The sequence below is a fragment of the Maylandia zebra genome, linkage group LG4 (genome assembly GCF_041146795.1).
Source record: "Maylandia zebra isolate NMK-2024a linkage group LG4, Mzebra_GT3a, whole genome shotgun sequence".
Classification (NCBI taxonomy): Eukaryota; Metazoa; Chordata; class Actinopteri; order Cichliformes; family Cichlidae; genus Maylandia; species Maylandia zebra.
Genome location: NC_135170.1, coordinates 20,137,877 through 20,159,570, shown reverse-complemented (window position 1 = coordinate 20,159,570; position 21,694 = coordinate 20,137,877). Strand labels below are relative to the sequence as shown.

The window sequence follows — 21,694 nt, the reverse complement described above, 5'->3', positions numbered from 1 at the left end:
TCCTGCTTTTTTCTGCACTGAATAACACGGAAGGTCATAATCGGATAGTTGATATTTTCAGCTTTACAGTTTACACCTGTGCTTACACAATGAACATTAACATTATATTATACTACACAGCCACTCTCACAACACAGCAGGGATGATTTGGAAAGCCACATCCACATGAGTTCACCAACACATTTCTAAGTTCCCTGAAACTTGTTTCACAGTTCTGTATTCAGTCCTGTAAAAAAAAAAACCTTTAAGTACACTGAAGGATTTAGTAGCTTCTAGAACCAGCTTTAGCAACAATAAGTGACTATCAGTCTCTCTCACATTGCTGTGGAGGAATTTTCACCCCACTCTTCTTTACAGCGTTGCTTCAGTTTAAGTGATGTTTGCGATCATTCGTTGCTCATGTTGAAAAGCTGACTAGGTCATTCTGCCACCCCTGAGATCATTGATCTGTTACATGGACCGAGCTTTAGCCAACAAACAGACTGCTTGCATTCGTCTCTAGAGCACTTTGGCATACAGGGGAGTTCATGGTGGAGTTGGTGACAGGTCCTGTACACCAACAGCAGGGATGAGGTATTTTTGCTGATTTGCTTTGTTTAGTTTTTGCCAAATGTGGCACTGTGCATTTTGACATCTTAACCTACTCGAGGCCTTAAGATTACCCGTGCAGCCTGCCCTGAGCCTCATACACCAACTCGTGTTCAGTCCAATTAAACGTGTTAATCTCCTGCATGATTATCAACTGAAAACAGAACGAGCCACAAACCTTTATTAGAAGTCATTTGCATTTATTTTCATATTAAACAGTGTAATTATAAACATTTTAATCACACTAAGCATGATCAATATGAAGTAAAAATATTTTTTTTTAATTCTACAAGTTTAAAGGACAGAATGACTTCACGTCTGCTTGTTTGTCTTAATTTAACTGCTTGTAGCTGATGACTGTGATATGTTCCTCTGATTCAACTCAGTTTAAGTTACAAAATGAAACCTCATACCTAGAACTCAATTACATAATTTCCCATCATTTACAGACAAAAAGAAAAATTAACATTTATATACACATCAGTACAGTTCAACATTAAGTTACATTTCTCAAATGTGCAAGATTAAGCAAATGTATACTGTAGTGAAATAAAAGAAGATTTCCTTAAATAGATGTTCAAGTTTAACTGAAGCACAGGCTGCTGGTTTTTAAACAGAGGATAACATTGTCTGGGATACAGTGTCGTCTGTATGGGGCAGGTGAGACGGACATGTAGCTATTACGGGTGAAGTACAGCTTCTCATCTCATCATCAGCGACAAAATATTCAAGGAAAGGAAAGGAAAGCCTTAACTGTATACCCTACAGTTTCAAATAAGAGATTTTAAAGCTGTACATAAAAATGTGAGGCAAAGTCTGTCTTCATCTATAACCATTTGCATTGCGCTTCTATACAGAAAGTGATCGCGACGAATGCACATCCCTGTACGTACGGCCCCGCAAATGATAAGACTCAGAGGCAGAAGCTGAACAGAAAGGGTCATTTAAGATGGAAATGCAATCTGAAATAGTGAAGTTTGACACAAAGCTGAAAAAAGAAAAAAGCAAACAACTCCGCCCACAACGCTCGGGTTTATAAAAGCAGCAGCATTGAGTTTCTTGTCGTTGTTGTCGTTGTTCTAGTAGTAAGTTGCTGTGAAAGCTTAAAGTCCCTGCACACGCTCGTCAGCTTGTCCTACAAACTCTGATTCAAACCAATTTATGAAATTCATTGCACATTTGATTACAAACAGCTCATGACATTTTCTTCATCCTTACATTTAAAAATAGCTTCTTTTTTTTTTTTTTTTTAAACATCATACCACTAAACTTTTTGTAGCGATCATCAATCGAGGGGTGCAGCCTCTTTGTCTTTCAGCGTCATCAGGCACTGGAATGAGACCCAGTGACAAAGTAATCGAGACAACCATCAAAGCGACTTCCTGCACATTCGCAAGGATAAAATAAAGCTTTACAAAAGAAAAGCAACAACAACTTGTTTTAAGTTATTCATCACAACTGTCTTACAGCTGGGTCGCCTCTTTAACGACTGATATGACAATCCCACAATTCTTACCGACATTTCTCCAAACTTCGACTACGCTTACTATACATGTTCCTTTAAAACATAAAGGACAATACAGTGTGTCGCCTCTGTAGTGTAGTGTTCCAGTCATCCTATGCATGGATTGCACCTACAGCAGTTACAACCCGTTAATTCAAATGCTGCTACAGAAAGACAACACACATGGCTTCCTCTCCAAAAAGGAGACTGTGATTATACTTAACAGGAAGTTTTTCAAATAAAAGGCAATCACGGAAATAATCACATGACATGAAGGAGCAAAGTGAACAAATTAAGCTGTCAGTTTTAGGTGTGTGTGAAATCAAAGAGCTTATTCTTGTTTGGCTGTAGTGATACGTTTACCAGCCCAGTGGGTTGATTTTCTTTAATTAAATAATTTTTTTTTTTTTTTTTTTTTGGTGAAGCAAAAGTCCTAGAAAAGGAGTGCACTTACACACAACAAAAAGAAGCAGCCAAACACCTGGAATGCGCATGATGAGGCATTAAAGCAAACATTTAGAAGCTACGTCAGTTAGTTTGTTTTCCCTCCCCAAAACATTTTAATTGCACTGAACTAAAAATCATACAAACACGCACGCACACACACAGATGGAGCTGGAGAGGTGATGTGGCTCAGACTGGGACTGGGCCTCGTCCGTCTTATTTGCCTAATGTCCGTTTACAGCCTTTTGTTCTCATGGCCACGCCGCTGAGAATAGTTCTGCCTGAGAGAAGCATCTGCAGTTTGTCCCCACAAACTGCGTTGTCTGTTGTCCTTATTCAGCTGTTCTCCCAAAAAAAATAAAAAATAAAAAAAAGAGCGAGAGTAGCTTCATTCCACAGTAGTGTGAAGATAAACGGTCCCTTCATTTAGCACCCTAGTCTTTCTCCCCGTCCTCGCTGCTTCCTGGTGTGAACAAAGACAAGTTTAGTCATCTGGTAAAACCCCTGAAAACACAACCATTTTATTGTTCATGTAAACTCTGATGACAGTGGTGGACATCAAATTAAACATAATCTTAATATATTCAGACACTTGCATACATATAATAAAATTAGGAACGCAATGGAATCAGATTGGTTAGCTTAACTTAGAACCAAGACTGCAATTCAAGAATAGCTGGGCTCAGTAAGAATGCACACCTCCTAAGTTTGTGAATTTGATGCATACACATGGCACACTGTAGCTGTACAGTGTAGTGGTTTACAAATGGGTCTAATATGTGAAAGATCAGGAGAAGACTCAGGTTTGAGTGAGGAAGGTTTCATTAAAGTTTTGTATTTACTGCACAGACATGGACATTTTCTTCCTAAAATACTGAGCTATCCATTCAAGACTGTATACCAGTTTGGCCTGCTCTACTTGCCTCCTTGTTCAATATCAGAGTCGGTAAGATGGGTAAGGGAAAAGCTGGCAATGCTGGCCGGTGAGATGGAAAAACGGGAGTAGCTTGAAGAGCTGGTCCAGCTGGTATCTAGCATGGACCCCACTGCAGGGGCCGGAGAGGAAAACGACGCTGCAGATGAGGACCTTGCCTTGGATACCGTGTCTTTACCCGTCTTGGACAGGAAGGCGGGTGCGGGTGAGGAGAAGTCATCATCCCACTCAAAACCACCACCTGTAAAGATTTAGTCAGTGAATCAAGACATATGCTTTGTGCAAATAGAGGCTTTTATTGCTGACTTGTGGCATTACCTTCTTCATCTGTTGAGCTCTCAGAGTTGGCAAAGCGGTTCAGGTAGCTGGCAGCAGGCGTGGAACTGCTGAACTGTGGTACCCGACTGTTTGAATCCAAGGAGTGGTCACCCAGTTCCTTGGTGGGCGTCTCCTAAATAAGATTTAATTCAGTTAACACATATTACCAGTTGCCCCCGCAAACTAAGAAAATGAAGATCACAGACTAAAATTTTACCTGGTCAAACAGGTAGACAGTGACATCATCAAAGAAAGACACGGCTCTTTTGGAGTTATCCGCACCAAACCTTGCAGGAAACGTGAAAGATGATGCTCCGATGTTCAGAGATGTGGGTTTTAACAAGCTCTTCAGGTTCTTCGCCCTGCTGTCGTCCGAGATAACAACTGGCACCGGGTGCACGGTTTCATCCTCGCTTTCTGAGCTAGAGCTGTGCAGCTGGTACGCGCGCATGTCGTCATCCGAGTCGTCGCTGTTCTCGTCCTCCTCGTCTGCATCTACGCCATCTTCTTGCCCATCTAAGCCCGACCCATCCCGCCTCCCCAGGTAACGCCCCTCCACATCCGGCTCCTTTATTTTATGACCATCACTGGTGTCGGTTCTGGTGAGTTTAGCGTGAACTACACTCTCTGTTGCTGGCTTAGCTGGGGCAATAGAAGGAAGTATTGAGGTTTCTGGGCCTTCAGAGGGGTCCAGGTGATCAGTAAATGCAGTGTCCTTGAAAACCTCTGGTTTAATTCCATCTTCATTGGAGCTGCTGGTAGACTCGACCACCTGGTTTTCACCATTTTCTCTGATACCTGAATCTGCTACTGAACCCATCTCCTTAACATCCTTGGCTTGTGATTCAGCAGGTAGAGAAAATAAAGAGTCAATATCTTTTTCCTTGTAAGCCTCCAGTGCAGGAGCTCCAGAAGCCTCGGGAACCTCATCAGTGGAGTTCCTCAGCCACGTGTCTTCAACAGAACCACCTGCAGTTATTTCTTCAGACTTCTTTTCAGGTTCTGATTCATTGTCAGAAAAGTATGCAGAGTCTCTGTAATTACTTCCCATAATTGGTTCCTCAGCAGGACCTTCATTATCTGGCTGATCTTCCTCACTGGGATCTTCACTGCGAGTATCTAGCACACCCTCTACTTCGGAGATTATGATTTTCGGCGGAACCAGATTTGCCGCAGTTGTGAGCTCTTCTGTCTCCTCTTCTTCTTTGGTAACACTCAAGCCATTTTTTACAGGAGAGGAATCTTGGACATTTGGCTGAGAGTTCCACTCAGGAGACTCCAGGTTCTCAGTCTCATAACCACTATCTGATATCCTGTATGGAGGTTGGAGTTTGTGTTGAGCAATTTGAGCATTCAGTTCATCTCCTTGCTCTCCAAGCCTGTGTATGTCAAATGAGTCTAATGAGTCTGGTGTTTCAGCAAAGTTCTCTACAGTTGGAACAGTGGTGGACATACTGTCTTCCAATAAACTGTCCTGGCTGATCTGGTCCAAAGATGGACCCGACACCAGAAGAGAAGCTCTATCATGAGGATGCCCATTGGTATCCATAAATGATTCTTCATGATCAGACAGAGTGGTTTCCATTTGTATATCTGCATCCTCAATTAGCTCGCTCAACAAATCATTACTTGTTAGGTCTTCACTGTGTCCATTATCTGAAGGTAATACTTGAGCTGGCAGGGGTTCAGGCATTTTACTTTCTATGGGCTGAGTGTCATCCTTTGAGGTTCCAAGGTCATCTTCAAGGCTGGGAATTTTGGCATCTGTGCACAAAGAATCTGTATTGGCACTGTCAGATATTGCAGTGGTGTGGTCATCAGTGTGACTGATGAGAACCTCAAACCTCTCTGAGGTAGAATCAAAACCAGAGTCTACACCTCTGTTTGAGGATTGCAACAGACCAAGGTCTTCTGTGGAAGAACAATTTCTAGCTGGCAGCTGGTTGCTTGTGTCATCTTCTGTGACCACTGTAATGGAAGGCACCAGTGTCTCATTTTCTAGAGACTGACAAAACTCCCCCAAACTGTTACTTGGAGAGTCTAGAAGTTCGTGTCTTGAGGATGTGCTACTTGCTGCCGATTTAAAATAAGTGTCTGCTGTGTTTAAGCTGCCTAACGAGTCAAGCTTATCCCAAGAATTCATTTTGAATGCTTCCTCTGGTTCGTGGGCTAAACCAGGTAAAAGAAAATTTGGTTGTGGGCTTAAGAAACTAGCACCCTCCTTCATTAGGGTTTGATCTTTAAGAAACATAAAATTATCTGCTAGTTTTTCAGTACTCAAAAGATTTTTTCCATTCATGTTTTCATCCTTTGCTTCCACAGAATTCACCACCTTAGTGGGTTCCCCTAAAAAAGCATCCCCATAGCTTCCATCTCTATTCACTGCTTCACCCTCTAAAGTTCCCCCTTCAAGGAAAGGGTTTCCGCTGCGGTCTGGAAGCTCCATAAAATTCTGCCTCCAGGAAGGCGAGTCTTCTTGTTTTGACCCGTCTTCTGTAAAAATGTTGGTGTGGTACGGACTGTCATTTTCAAGAGACGACCAGATGTGGCTGTCTGGTAAATATGAATCCTTTGAGTCAATACTTTGGTGGAAAAAGTCAGCATCTGTGCTTGACTCATCTAGCCGCACATCTTGGAGCACAACAAAATCTTGCCCGCTTGAACCAAAGCCCATATCTGGTTCTCTATTCCCGTCCTCCCCAACAGTGCTCTCCCCTTGCTCTTCTAGTTGGATATAATATTCATTCCCATTAGATGGCTTTTGAGCATCAAACACCGGTAAGATCCCAGGAAATCCTGGAGTGTTCCCACTTTCTCCTCCTGCTGCGCTAGTTGAAGGATCAGGGAAATGAGCCTGAATATCTTCACTGGAAACAGGAAAGAACATGCTGTGGTAGTTTAGTGTTGTGTCTACGCCTGAACGTCCATGGTTACCATCATAGTGGTCATGCTTAGCCGCTTCCCAAACATACTCAAAGCTGAGACCTTTGCTTGTTTCAGTCACAGTCAGAATTTCATCTATTTCTTGTCTCAGGGCATCATCAGCAAACTGTTCCAAGATTGGGAAGGAGGAATGGCTAACAGTGGTCTGCCGCATAGTGGGGTTAGGCTTCAGTGCATCCCAGCGTTGCTCGAAATCTTCTTCTATGTCCTTCTGGCCTTGCATACGCAGATAGATGAGGAGACGGTGTACTTCCTCTGCTGTGGCCCGCTTGTCTGGAGACAGCCAACAGAACTGCAAAATTTCATACCTACAGTTACAGAAAAAAATAAAAAAAATTAGACACTTTATATTGCTAACAGCCTAATAATTTTAGCAATGTCATTAGTTTTAAATTTAACAATTTTAATGCAAGCTGCTTAAATAGCCATCTTCCGGGGACTCACCATCTATCAGAGTAGGGAAGTTCCAGTTGTGGCTTGAACAGCTTGACTTGCTGCTCCTTGATCACATGGTTGAGAACTTCTCGGTCAGACAGATGTGGGTACGGCTGAGCAGCATTCTCAAAGAGCTCCCATAATGTGACCCCCAATGCCCTACGGACAATTGAGGATTAAAAAAAAAAAAAAAAGTTGTACTAGAAGGATAAGCAATGCATATGTGCCACAGGTATCTGCTTTGAAACTAGATGAATTTTCTATATGACTCCACAACACAGCCAAGTTTACACAGAAATGGATCATAAAGTGCTTGTATTTTATTACATATACCAGCATCAGCATTATTTTTGTCAGTAAGGTACCAGACAATGTAACTTCAGTAACTTTACACAGTCAACTGTTGTCTATAGGTAGTTATTTACCAGTTTCACACAAAATTGGTAAATAGATTTTGTAGCGCTGTGTTGAGTTGCTAAAGTAGCTAAAGACAACTTAATCTCACAGTGAAAGCTTATCATGTTTGGACTGTGCTTCACAAATCCCTACACAAAACGTGCACTGCTTATGTGTCCAGAGTAAAAGATATGTTCTGCTACACACGATCCATACATTCACCAGACACTTGCTAGTACCTGGTTTGACCCCCTTTTGCCCTCAGAACTGTGTGATGCTACCATGCAGATTTGTCGGCTGCACATCCATGATGCAAAACGGATGGAGATGATCAACAACAATACTGAGGTAGGCTGCAGCCTTTAAACAATACTTGGTTGGCACACAAAGTATTCCAAAAATATCGTTGACACCATTACACCACCTTGATCTTTGATACAAGCCAGGATGGATGCAGAGACATTTACACCAGATTCATGCAGTGTGGTCTTGTGCCGCTGTAGTCCTGCTTCAAAGTTCAATGTGTTGTGTATTCCGAAAGGCTCAACTGAATACCTCTGTTGTCATGAGTGGTTATTTAAATTATTGTTGCCTTCCAATATTTTCTCTTTTTTTTTTTAGAACATTCTCTGTAAACACTTGAGAAGACTGTGTGGGAAAATCAGCAGTTTCCAAAATACTCAGAGCAGGACATCTGGGACCAACGAACATGTTCAAGGTCACTTTCTTCCCGATTCTGATGCTCGGTTTGAACTTGATGAAACAACAAGTTGTCTTGACCATGTCTACATGACTAAATGCATTGTGCTGTTGCCATGTGATTGGCTGATTAGATAACTGCCTTAAATAGTACCTAATAAAGTGGTTGGAAATTGTATTTGCTGTAGATTCAGTGTAGCTGTGGGATTACATAATAAATACTAACTTTCTCTTTACCTCAGGAAACGTTTAGAATGTCAACATAGTTGTATTCAGTGGCAAATTAGGTACTTGGATAATATGGTAAATGGTAAATGGCCTGCATTTGTATAGCGCTTTTCTAGTCCCTAAGGACCCCAAAGCGCTTCACACTACATTCAGTCATTCACCCATTCACACACACATTCACACACCGGCGATGGCAAGCTACATTGTAGCCAAAGCTGCCCTGGGGCGCACTGACAGAGGTGAGGCTGCCGGACACTGGCGCCACCGGGCCCTCTGACCACCACCAGTAGGCAAACACAGGGTTAGTATCTTGCCCAAGGATATTTGGCATGCAGTCAGGAGGCAGCCTGGGATCGAACCACCGACCTTCTGATTAGTGGCTGACCTGCTCTGCCACCTGAGCTACAGCCACCCATAATAGACTTAGTTTTTAATGTAACCTTTATTCAATAAAGAAAATATAACTTATATAACTACTAAATATAACTAAAATATAATTACAAGTCATTTGTAAGATTGTCCTGACTAAAACAGGCAGTAGTAACTGTGAAGTCATGGAGGGGCTCAAAAAGAATACTGTGAGGAGAGATGTACAGTTGGTGAACTGTCAGGATTGTTGTTTTAATCTGCTGAACATTAGCAAAACTGTAAGTAATCATTTACTATGATACTTTACTTTGTTGTATTCCAAAAATAAATCATGTTCCAATTACATGTATGTATATTTGAGCTATTGTGGATTTGGCTCTACTTAGAATACCTGTTATAACACATTAATACAGTTTCTCTTCTCTAATGACAGCAAGTGAGCCTGGATGTGTGAGTCAGTTTTTGAAATGCCCTCTAGTGTCAGTGCAGGGCTGAAATCTGGTACATACCACACATTGCTTGGCTTGGTCTGTTCCATAGTAATTACGCCACCATGGCGCTCGCCTACCAGCTCAGGGGCCAACCAACGAAGGGGTGCATACACATCATCCTCTGTGATGATGTAATCTTCCTATGGTAGCACAATTTAAAAACAATCTGTTACACAATTTTTAAAATTTTTTCCAAGAAATACTGCAGAAATATGACCTAAATAAAACGTTTATTAGCTCTCATTGAGGTGGTTCACTCTTGCACTGCCTCCCTCTTTCTTTACAGAAATAGATCTAGTGGGTGACCTTATATCATGAGTATTAAATTCAGACAGCCAAACTGACAGATCAGCAGTATTAAAGGAATGCAGCAGACAGAGCTTCCTCACATATGCAGCATGTCATGTTATATGAGAGGACAGTATTAATTCTTCAGTGAAATATATCGTTGATCAAAGGAAACATGTACAGCCTCTGATAAAGTCTGTTTATTTTCAGTCTGTTCATTTGCAACTGGTTGCACAAGCACTGACTTCAGCCAAAAAACATGGCCAGACTTAAACATAAATAAAACTGACTTGCATTTAAACAGTGCTTGCCTACTTACTAACTACTCAAATCACTTCATGCGTATTCATCCATTCATATAATGCTTTATTCTTTGCACTTTTAACACTTTTATGCATCTCACTTAAGGTTTCTCCTTACTTTATATCTGCAGGGTCCAATGCCATAGTCTCCCACTTTGACTGTGAGGTCTGCAGTCAGGTAGCAGTTCCTCAGTGCTAGATCACTACAGGAGCATAAACACAGACATGAGCATTACATTTTGAGTGGTGAAGACATTCAAGACAAATTCACAACTGCTACAGCATTCACAGATTTGGAAGAAAGACCGAGACCATCACTAATGAAATTATTTAGCTTATTCGGTTTTGTTTAGCCTATGCTGGCATTACCATTTAGAAGTATAAAAAAGGAGTGTGCAAAACAATCAACAAGAATCAAGTGAGGAAAGTTTGGCAAGGATCACAAAACACTTAAAACATTTAGAGGAAATTAGAACAGGGTCTTTCTTATTTTTTCTGTCTTTCACACTGCAACAAGCTGTGGGGACTATTCCTGACTGTGCATCCAACAGCAGGATATGATTTCTGGAGGGAACCACAGGCTGTGCAGACTTTTTGTTAGTCTGCCAGGGGAGGGCGTCACAAGCTCTTGAGACTCAGTCTGCTCATTAAAAAGCCATATGGTAGTTCATTCACACTGACTGAAGAGGCAGGCTTTGGTTTCCCTCTAGCCCTGCAGCATTCCCTGTCCACAAGCTCCAAGGCCTTTTTACCCACTCAATGACAAACCCTGCTGACACAAGTATTTTTGCATGCACATGGCCCAGCTACTGTCAGACCCACTGAAACCCCTGTAAGATAAATGGAGCTGTATTTTAAACTCTCCTGTCCCCTGTCCTCTGCTGCTGGCTGACAGCCCAACATACAGTAACACAGCAGTGAGGAAGCAAGTCCAATATCTTAACCCTACAAGGTTAATGCAGGCCACAGCAGTGATCGCTTCCATACCTTACCATCCATACAGACACTTGCGCAATTTGGTATCATGGTTGCCAGCAGAAAAAGCAACATAACTAATATGTCTTTGTATTGAACTGTCATTGTTAACACAGAAAGAATAATATAATCTAGTAACCTAATCTAGTCAATAAATGCAGAGTCCAAGAACAACTGACAAAGATCTTTTATAGAAAATGCATGAAAATAACTTTGCTCCCCACTCTCAAAAAAAACCCCAAAATATCAGATACAATGTAAATGCAGCAGCAAATAAAACCTGCAGTCAAAGATAGCACTGTAACTGTTCAGGCAAAGGGTATTTGATCCTTTAGGATGCTTCGACTAACACAGGAGGAAAACATAGCATAACACGCCGCGGATTACAGGAAAATAAACAGTGCAAGCTGTTAGATAGAAACCCTACCTACCTTACTATACAATATAAAGCATTTTAAGATGATCACTCCTGTGATTTGGCACTGGATTAGATTACATTTTTCCTCTTTTATATTATGAAAAGGTGATCTTATTAAACATTAACACAATCATTAACACATTAACACTTTTGTAGTAGAATAATACAATCAAAATCCTGGTAAACCCTAATGAAAAAGCACAAAAATGTCTTATAATGGCTTAAACACCCCTGTCCACGTCTTCCTATTGGGAATCTATTCATGGCACACAGAATAAATTACATACTGTACTGCAACGGGTCCAATTTCACCCTTGCATTACGAAGCTGAGGTTTCAGCTTTGGATACGGCGTGTACAGCACATGGTATTGCTACATAACCATCCTCTCTGTCATTTCTGCCAGCATGTGTCTGTGTGCAGTGTTGTTCAGTTGGTGGTACTTTTTTTTTTTTAAATTTATATTCTGTGGTTAAAAGTGCCACAGAAACATTTTTACGATTGCAGAATAAATTAGTTCACATGAGAACAGGCTTGTAGAACTCTAGTTGAGTAGTAACAAGGATTAAAACACAACGCCCAATATGAGGCTATCCACTTACACGCAAAAAGCAGAATCATCATATCCCTTTGGCAGCGGACAGCTGACACTGTGGCAATGCATGGGAGCTGTGTAATTGGAACCCCCTGAGCTTATTCTGAGCAGGCAAAATAGAGCTGATGAGCTGAGCATCGTATGTTCCCCAAGTTCCCAACACCCCTTGTACCCCCCTGCTGGCTGGCAGCCAGATGTCCAGTACAGACTGGGGTGAAAATGAAACGCAGCCTTCTCTGCTGTGCACACCATTTTTGGACACCACTGGTACTCCTTAGAGTGGCTGGGCAGTCAGCACAAAAGTAAAACTATTAGTTTACCCTTGTCTTTATAATAATATTATGGAATGCTAATGACTAAGTACTCGCCAAGAGATACTTGGTGGTACGCACCTAGTAAAATGTATCTATAGGACAAACATTAAAACGAATAAGAGCACATACTTGGTGTGATTTTAGTATATTGGGATTTCAGAATAAACATGTTAGTCAAGTACATTCATTAAATAAAAATCACCAACATTTCTACTTATCTTTTTTAACATTAAAATACAACTGGAGCACACAATTTGATTATACAGTCAATACAATCTTTTCTGTCTAGTTGTCAGTGACCACTAGACAGAAAAGCATTTCCTGAAACACCAGCTGTATTGAGTGGAAGGAAAAGCACAACGTTTAGCTTAGTGGATCAAAACTGAAAGGTAGCTAAAAGTGTTGCAGCTCTGAAGTGCTACCTGTGCAGGAAGTTGTGTTTGTGAAGGTGAGTGACACCAGCAGCAATTTCACAGGCGATCCTCTGCAGCTGCAGCAACTCAGCATTTCTGAACATCCAGTCCTGCTGAGAAAGATAGCCCCGCAAATCCCCCTGCAGAGGCACACACAGATAAACACATTCGCTCATTAGTATCAGGAATAAACATTCAACAAATGCAGCAGAACCTCGTATGTATTCTAGCAATGGGAAGAATTTATCAAGTGGCAATAATTAAATGCAATGTGGAGACATCGCCACACAGGGGCAGCAAAGTCCCCTTCTTCTTCCTGACTTCTCAGCACTTCTCACTGCTGACATGTGAGAAAAATAAATAAGGGTAAGGCGGTTTAATGAGTATTGCTGTGTCACAGGTATATGGGTACAAAAGAATCCAGTTCAGACCAGCGAAATAAATTTGCCTGATGGGGTTCAGACTGAAGTCCCCTCTAAACAATAAACACAGACATGAACTTGATAGAGGACACAAAATGCTGTAAGTTATCAGAGTGACAGTCCTGCAGGGGTCTCTGTGATGGAGCTGGATCTCAGATGAGTGCAGTTTCAAAACACAGTCAACAGGGAGTTGCTGTGAACACTTTAACCAAAACTTTTCAGACTGTTCAGCAACTAAATACTGCACTGTATACTAGAGCTTTGCTAACCATTAACTAGATGATGAACTATGTGAGCAAAGGTTTTTCTGAATGAACCCTGTTACAAACATCTTTTAGCAAAGGTGGCCATCAAAGAGTAACAGCATGATTAGAGCCTGACTAATTTATTGCCAGGACAATCTTAGTGGCTAATTTTAGCCACTTCCCAATCTATTGGTATTTATAACTGCCGATAACTGAAAGTTTTAAAAGCGAAGACAAGTCAGGCAAAAAAAAAAAAACAATTAACCTTCAACCATTCACAAGGGGCAATCTGCAATTTTCTTATTTTTGAACTGTATTGTTATAGAATTTTAGTAAAGACCAAGGATTGTTAGTTTACTCAGTTCTCATTAAGTTTCACAGCAAAAAGTCATGAAGTAGTGATTCTGACAAATCAAACTGTCAGGGGAATTGATGTAGATTAAACAAATGTTTCTTTTAAAAATAATGCTAGTGTATTTAGAATCCACTGATAATGCTAATAATGCTTTAATAAAAATGTCAAATCCCATGCATTTACTGAGCATGCAAGTCTGGGTGTGTGTTTACAAAGGGTTTACTTTTCCTTGAGCCATTTCAGTGCAAGCAGCTTAGATCAGTCGTCTTACGTAAGCACTATTTGTTTGCTTATTCCACACAAACACATACACACACACACACAGACACAGACAGACACATAGCTCTGAGAAGGGGTGTTCACTGAAGAGCTATATTCAATATATGGTAAGTGATACTGCGTGCCTATCTTTATGTGAAGCAGGTGATTAGGTTTGGGTTCATGGGGATCCAGCGCTGTTAATGAAATGACATTCACCGTGAAAGGCCAAAACAATTAAGTCTGGTGTCTGGCCTGTTTATAACAAGGATATGTAAAGGTTCCAACACAGATTCGTGCCTAACTCAGTAATCACACGATCAAGTTAACAGTGGTGGGGAAAAGAAAAAAGCTATTTTAAGTGCTTTCTACTGCTGAATTCTGCGACTGGATATTAGAACCACAGCAGGCCAAGGATAGGCACCTTTGTTAAATCGGTTCAAGTTTAAAAAATAATTGATTTTCAATAAAAGCAGTTGTGAGAATGGGCAACAACAACGTAACCTTGCTCACAGGGTGATGGTGTAACTTCTTTACAGTATTACAAAGAGAAAAAGCAATCACAGCGATTGCTGCTGTAACAGTTAAAAAAGGACAAAGGTGAATTCTGAAATCTAAAAAGAAGAACTTCCACTTGTCTGAGACCTTGAACTAGAAAAGTCTCAACAAACATCTTGGCCAATCACTAGGCAGAAAATCTACGCAGTTGAAGCTTTCACTAACACTACAGAATGTGACATTCTGCAGCCCATGTACCAGTTGCTGGATGTATTTTGATGTCTAAAATGCTTTCAGTCAGGATTACTGGCATGGGTGATACAAAACATAAAAACCGCCATCAATCAAAAGCCTGCCAGAGGGAACGTCACAGTACATTGGCTTTTTGGGATTCACCTTGTCCGCTGGGCAGCTGCAGTGTCACATTTCATGTTTCGACATGTAGCAGATGATTGACACGGCCTCAAGTAGGAAGACGCCATCAGCAAGTCATCCCTTACTTTACATGCAACACAAGCACTTCGACACTTGTTTCTTTATGAAGCAAGTGTCAGCAGCTTATTTTGCTCATCTTGCTTATCACACTGATAAGACGAGACCCGAACCGTACTTGGATAAAGGCCTCAAAACTTTTATCTAGCAAGGGATAGTGAGCATACACATCACTCAGTCGTGCTACCCTCACACATTATCGCCTTCAACAAACAGGACTTGCTCTTCATCATGCCATCCTCCCTAATAGCTTGCACGCATTCATAATAAGTCATTCACCTTGACTCACTTCCATGTCCTGTCAGAGCCATTACGAGAGTTGGCTGGGAAAAACCACAATGCCAGGTCATCTGCCAGGTCTGGGCAGCTGACAATACCCCAGTCTAGTGAGGTTACGCAATCCCTGGCAAGATAAGTTGAACTGGACACTGAGGGACATGTCAGAGAACTGGGAAGCAAGGAGAAAGTTGCTCCAAGCAGTGTTACCTTACGCCTTACCTGGGTACAAACTCTACATTTACAGACAGGCCTAACATTACTAACATTAAAATTAAAAAAATTATATAAACATTAAAATATATAATATATAATATATAAAATATATCAACTTTGAAGTTTTCTCCAACACAACTTCAAAGTCAAAGTCAAGATTTGTCCTGCTAAATAAATCAAATAGAAATGACAGGGTGGTTTATATTTTTAGACAGCACTCTTGGCTTTTTGCATTCATCAGCGTGCACCCATAGGTTTCTTTAGAAAGAGCTTAGTTTACTGCACTCAACAGCCGCTAACACACACACACACAAGGTGCCAGCAATAAAAATGCACAAACACAGCAACTGGGGGATCTGACACCAGAGGAGCGTAAATGGAGCCTGTTGCTTTGCTGGGCGAGGTGGGAATGTGAGAGGTCTCTAGCTTAGAGTAACTATGTAACTCGGGCCGGAGAAGGAGGAGGCAGGAGAAGAGAGCTTTCCCTCAGTCAGAACTCAACCCATCCAGAATAAATAAAGGAGAAGAGTGAATAAATCAGCTGCCATAATGTAGTCTGAGTGACTTCATTATGATTAGATCATTCATTTTCTTGGCTTTGAGTGGATGGTTTGGGCTTTTTAAGTAATTATTTTTATTTTTTGGGTTTAAACCATTATCTTTACCATATTTATAAAAGAAAACTGGCAACAACTTAACTTATTCAACAACATATACATATTATCTTAAGTTTAAAACATAGAAAAAAATTATCTTCAATAATCATTTGGTAAAGTAATGAGTGCATGAACTCTCCAGCTTGGTATAGTGCTGATGCTGAGCAGGTAGACAAATGTCTGCCTCATGTCTGCTGCCACTTTAGGGGGCAGCATGAAAAAAAATAGTGCACCATAATCAAAACTACTGGCTGCAGAAGAAACCGAGATCAAAGTGTACAACAAATGTCTTTATATTGTAGTAACATAAATTAATTACAACTATCCACAGCAGCCACTGTCTGTGCTTCTTTGCTGTTTAACATGTTTCCAACCAGTCAGCATTCAATCAGCCAGAGGTAATGCTCCACTGACTTGATGGAGGAGTGCACAAAATAGTGTCTCCATACCCTCTGTGTCAGGTGAATTCCCATAATTCTTTGGTATAGGCAGAGAGCTCTGCAAACAAACCCTTACAAAGCACCATACACTGGCCTTCAGCAGTTACAACCGTCATAAAAAGTGCATGCTGACGAGGTAATTAAGGTACTTTAATGAGCCATAAAATGTGTAGTTTAGGGATGTGTGCGACTAGTCGCTTACACGTCTAATAGTCACTGTTGTCACTAGTTGGTACCAGACATAGTAGTCATTTAAGCCATTTGTTCAAATTGTAATTGATCTCCAATGCCAATAAATTATTGTGTCCTAAATGTTATACAGTCATCTGCCATCGTTGTTGAGAAATACTATAAATGTGTTAATCTAGGCCTGATCTTTATGTTAAAACTACTAGAATGAGATCATAGATACAAGCGGCGGAACTCAGCTTTCTCCAAAACGTGGATGGGCTCTCCCTTAGCGATATTGTAAGGAGTTCAGTCATTCAGGAGGGGCTCAGAGTAGAGCTCCTACACATCGAAAGAAGCCAGTTTGAGCCGGTTAGTTTAAGTGTTTTTCGTCTTTCTTATCTGTTTGGAGTATAACACAGGTTCATAGTGCATAACGCAAAGTACCATGCATTTAAGCAGAATATGGATTTTGACAATGCCCATTAAATTAAATTTACATTAATATCTGAGTTTCTTAGTTTTAGAACAATCTGTTAGGCAACTAAGAAATTAGTTGCCAGGAATATCCCTGATATAGTTATCCAAATCACAAGTGCAATGTGTCATATCGCAGAAAAAAAGCTCAGTTTGCCAAGTTCATAATAGTGTCTCTATCTGGTCTTATCACTCCAGAGTAGGTCTGGTGACTAAAGACACACCTAGACCGGGTAGTCTCACTACTATATTTAGTAGTTGCTAAGAACCAGTTTCTTGCGAAATTTGAGCATCTCTCACATATCACAAGTTGATAAACAGTTTTTGAGTACTATCTTTTAAATACCTGTGTATGAGCTAATTCTCAAACTCCTCAATTTCCTCAATGAATACAAATTTCTAGGTGAGTGGTGGCTAAAACACCATAAGCACAGCCACTTCACAATCACTGAAAATTCTTGGACAAGGACTGTAGATGGTAGATTGACAACAGCCTAATTTAATTCCCATGTACATATGGTATTATTGACATAATACCTGTACTGGTGTATTTTAAAAAGCATATAGTTACTTACCATTTCACAGTATTCAAAAACCAGTAGGAAGGGAATTGCCTCAACACACTGTCCAAGGCAGTGGAGTATGTTTGGGTGCTGCAAAACTCTGAAAACCAAATTGACATAACAGGTCATTGATTTGATGACCATCAGGTTACCAAAAAAGTTAAAAATAAGCAAACTATACATTGTAATAACTAATGCAATAAGTAAGAGGAAAGATGCTCCGGGTGCAGTAAACAAAACAGTCTTTGATAAGTTGATGACCCTAACCATAGCCTTCTGAAAAACAATAACAGCTCTCTGCAAATGGGGTGCTCTCAAAGAGAGAAACATCAGTTTTTACCTGTATGGATCCCCTTGCTGCAGGAAGTCATTCTGCTCCTTGGCACTTGCATTAGCTTTCAACTCCTTGACCACCACTCTTGTCCCTGGGTCTGTGTAGATATCACTCAACAGGACCTGTTAATACAACAGAAAGAACACGTCACGCTAAACAAAAAGAAAACAAAGATTCATCACCACCACCCAAGTCTAGATGTTTTTTTCTAAGATTTCAAGGAGCACCACTAACTGCAGAGAAAAAGAAAAAGATTTGATTAACAGAGGAAAAGGTGTCCTTTTTTTCCTTGAGAGGTAAGGATTACTTGACACAATATACTACAGTGGCTTGCAAAAGTATTCGCAATCTAATCTGACTGAGCTGGAGCTGTTTTGCAAAGAAGAATGGGCAAGAATTTCAGTCTCTAGATGTGCAAAGCTGGTAGAGACAAACCCTAAAAGACTGGCAGCTGTAATTGCAGCAAAAGGTGGTTCTACAAAGTATTGACTCAGGGGGCTGAATAATTACGCACACCCGACTTTGCAGTTATTTATTTGTAAAAAATGTTTGGAATCATGTATGATTTTCATTCCACTTCTCACGTGTACAGCACTTTGTGTTGGTCTTTCACGTGGAATTCCAATAAAATTGATGCATGTTTGTGGCTGTAATGTGACAAAATGTGGAAAAGTTCAAGGGGGCCGAATACTTTTGCAAGCCACTGTAGTCACTGGTTGTAGCGATATTGATTAATGATTGTCACTTGTGATTCAATGATTAAATCACAAGTGACAGCTTGCCATCTTGTTAAATGAATTTTTCAGATGAGTATTTAGCTCTTTGTCTTTTGTGTGGATGCAATTTTGTGAAGAAGATAATTAAAGAAAAACTATCTTACCTGGCCAAACCAGCCGTTGCCGATCTCTTGGATGTAGCTCAGACTGTGGCGCACGACCTGGAAGCCTGTTGATCCCTCTGTGACACCAAATACCCATCACTGTTATTAAGACTGCCCCAACCGACGCATCACAAGTTACATCTGAACCACTTAATAAAACAACAACTTCAAAATAGAAAACACTACAGTGAAATTAAATTGAGAAATTGTGTTGTCACATAGTTGAGTCAGAGATGGTCTTCTTAACAAACTATCTGAAATATTTAATTTTTTAACTTAACCTTTATTTATACAGGTAGTCCCATTAAGGCTCAATGTCTCATTTACAAGAGAAACCTGTTTCAGACAAACACATTGAAATTACAACAACAATAAAACTGCATTAAAATAACAAAAATTAAAAAAAAAAAAAAAACTGTCTAATGACTAGCACTAAGCACTGTATGCAGCATGTGTAGCTAACTACACCTAAACAGAAAGTACATCAACTTCTTTACATTAAGTTACTAACTAGTTTAACATACCGTGTGTGGATATGAACAACAGGGCTCTAGAGTGCGACCAATTTGGTCGCAAATGCGACCAAATTTTTCAGTGGTGCGACTAAAAAAATAAATAAAAATTTGGTTGCACCTGTGCAACCAACTGTTCGTGTAACAATAAAAAAAAAAAAAATCTGCAACCTTCCCTGTGGTCAACAACAGACAGACATTATGCCCCTATCGTGGACTAAACCAATCAGAGATATTAAGGGGCGGGACCTCTCTGATTGGCCGTGGTCCAGTTGAAAGTGCAGGTGGAAGTGGGAGGTGAGTAGCTTGAATAAAGCGATATCAATTCATTAAATCCTGAATTGACTTTTAAATATAATTGTGTTTTGCCAGAAATGCCAGATTCTCAGATTAAAGCTCACAAAACCATTTCAACAACAACCAAAAAGCAGATGAGAGCAGGTACACGGACTCCACACAAAGACGTAAACACAGAACGGACTCGACGCATCAGAATCAGCTTTGTCTTTCTCGGCTTTCTCGCCCGACGGCCCGTAGACGGACACGCTGTCGGAGCTCAGCGATCCTGATGCGTCCGGTCCGCGCTGTGTTTACGTCTTTTTGCGCTGATTCTGAGCTGCAGGTTTTGTCTCTCTCCAACCAAAATTCACCGAGCCAGCAGCAAAAGAAGCAGCAAACTGCGCTTCACATTTGATCAATGTCGTCATGAATTTTGCTGTTTTGCTTCCACGACTATTAAAATCACACTTCATGCACAGCTCTCTCTCTCTCTGTACTTCAAGAACAGTTTCCCGTCTCAAATCTCTGTTTTCTGTACTATTCATTCGCTTATTACCCACCAGTCTACCGTTGTTTACAGCGCTGTGGCTGCTGTCTTCTTTTCTTTTTCTTTTTTCACTTAAATGACCTCGGACAAGAAAGCCTATTTTTCTGTTATTCAATACTGAAGAAATTTTAACTTTATATGCAGAACATTGTAGAATATTTTTAAGGTTATCTGCTATAAAAAGCCAGACCAGGAAAATCTCCTTCATGTTTTTCTGTGTTTTATTCTCAGTTACTTTCACACAAAGGCATCTGCTGTGATGTTCACAATTCTGATGAAGTCAGTACTGATAAATGATCAGAATTATAATATTTCTGACTGTCTGAGGCTAAGTTGAATCGAATCGGGACTTTGAAAACCGGAATCAAATGGATTATAGAAATCAGTGATGATACCCAGCCCTAGTGAGCAGCCTAGGCACAACAGAAGTGGATGTAGCTGTACTAGGAAAAGAACTATTGCTAACTTTTCGTTAAGTTAAGGCCTGATCCTTCTGAAATTCATAGCCAGTGCTCTGACACGGTGTCATCAATCTTTGAATGCTGAAAAAGCACAGTGTACCCAGAAAAACACATTATATTATATAAATTATTATAAAATGTGTGTGCGCCTAACTTTTGTGCCAGTACGCCTAACTTTTTAAAGTTAGGCGTACCGGTACGCCCATGGCAAAAAAGTTAGTCTAGAGCCCTGAACAAGTATTTCATAGTCACTGTTTATGGGTACTAGGTATGACATTTTCAATAAAAAATGTGACAACTTTTTTAAGATACACCCTTCCATCCCTGTACTGTTCTCAAATTTATGTGAACTGTTGTGACACAGTGATCACATTTGCCAAAGAAATCCCATTTTTGTTTAGTTTTTTCCACAGAGAACGTTTTGGGGTACTAATATTTCTACCCTCAATATTTATTTAATGGTGGGGACCAAACAGTCTACAGGTGGATTTCCACCACCTCTGGTGTTAATAGAACATTTTTTTACTACAAAGTGCAAACAAACATATTTTAATGGACAACCGTATTTCATGACATAAGCTAAGCACACAAAAGTAAGGAAATTTGTGTTTGATCATTTCTTTGTTTTAACTACCGTTGGAAGGCCTGTTTATTTCTGCTTAAATGGTGTAAAATTTGTAAATAAAATGCATTTGTGGGTTGAGCAGCAGAGTTGAGTACTGCTGTTGTGGCTGTGCATCATTCACCCACAAGCTACTGAGGCCCCCGTTTATTAGACAAATAAATTATTAACTCATTCACTGCCAGCCATTGGCAGTTTCTTCAGACTTCAATCATCCAGTCCAGTAAATTAAACTAAACCAAACCAAACCAAACCATCAATAGCAGAACAAACAGTCTGGCACTGGGAGAAAAGATTTTGTAAGCTTCTCATGGGCGCAACCCATAAACTCAACTCTGCT

At 40.4% G+C, this 21,694-nt stretch overlaps 1 protein-coding gene across 1 annotated transcript in view; it reads right to left on the bottom strand.

Annotated features, from left to right (window-relative positions):
- Nucleotides 1-767: 767 nt before the first annotated feature.
- Nucleotides 768-21,694, bottom strand: part of lmtk2 (lemur tyrosine kinase 2) — a 33,138-nt gene continuing 12,211 nt past the window's right edge. The window contains exons 4-14 of the mRNA XM_076883131.1: nucleotides 18,934-19,010; nucleotides 18,060-18,175; nucleotides 17,732-17,819; nucleotides 12,663-12,793; nucleotides 10,058-10,142; nucleotides 9,368-9,489; nucleotides 7,176-7,325; nucleotides 4,006-7,039; nucleotides 3,789-3,921; nucleotides 3,456-3,711; nucleotides 768-2,995 (exon numbers count right to left, since the gene is read on the bottom strand). Coding sequence (XP_076739246.1) covers nucleotides 2,971-2,995; nucleotides 3,456-3,711; nucleotides 3,789-3,921; nucleotides 4,006-7,039; nucleotides 7,176-7,325; nucleotides 9,368-9,489; nucleotides 10,058-10,142; nucleotides 12,663-12,793; nucleotides 17,732-17,819; nucleotides 18,060-18,175; nucleotides 18,934-19,010 — 4,217 coding nt within the window. The 3' untranslated portion in view covers nucleotides 768-2,970. The remainder of the gene's footprint in view (nucleotides 2,996-3,455; nucleotides 3,712-3,788; nucleotides 3,922-4,005; nucleotides 7,040-7,175; nucleotides 7,326-9,367; nucleotides 9,490-10,057; nucleotides 10,143-12,662; nucleotides 12,794-17,731; nucleotides 17,820-18,059; nucleotides 18,176-18,933; nucleotides 19,011-21,694) is intronic.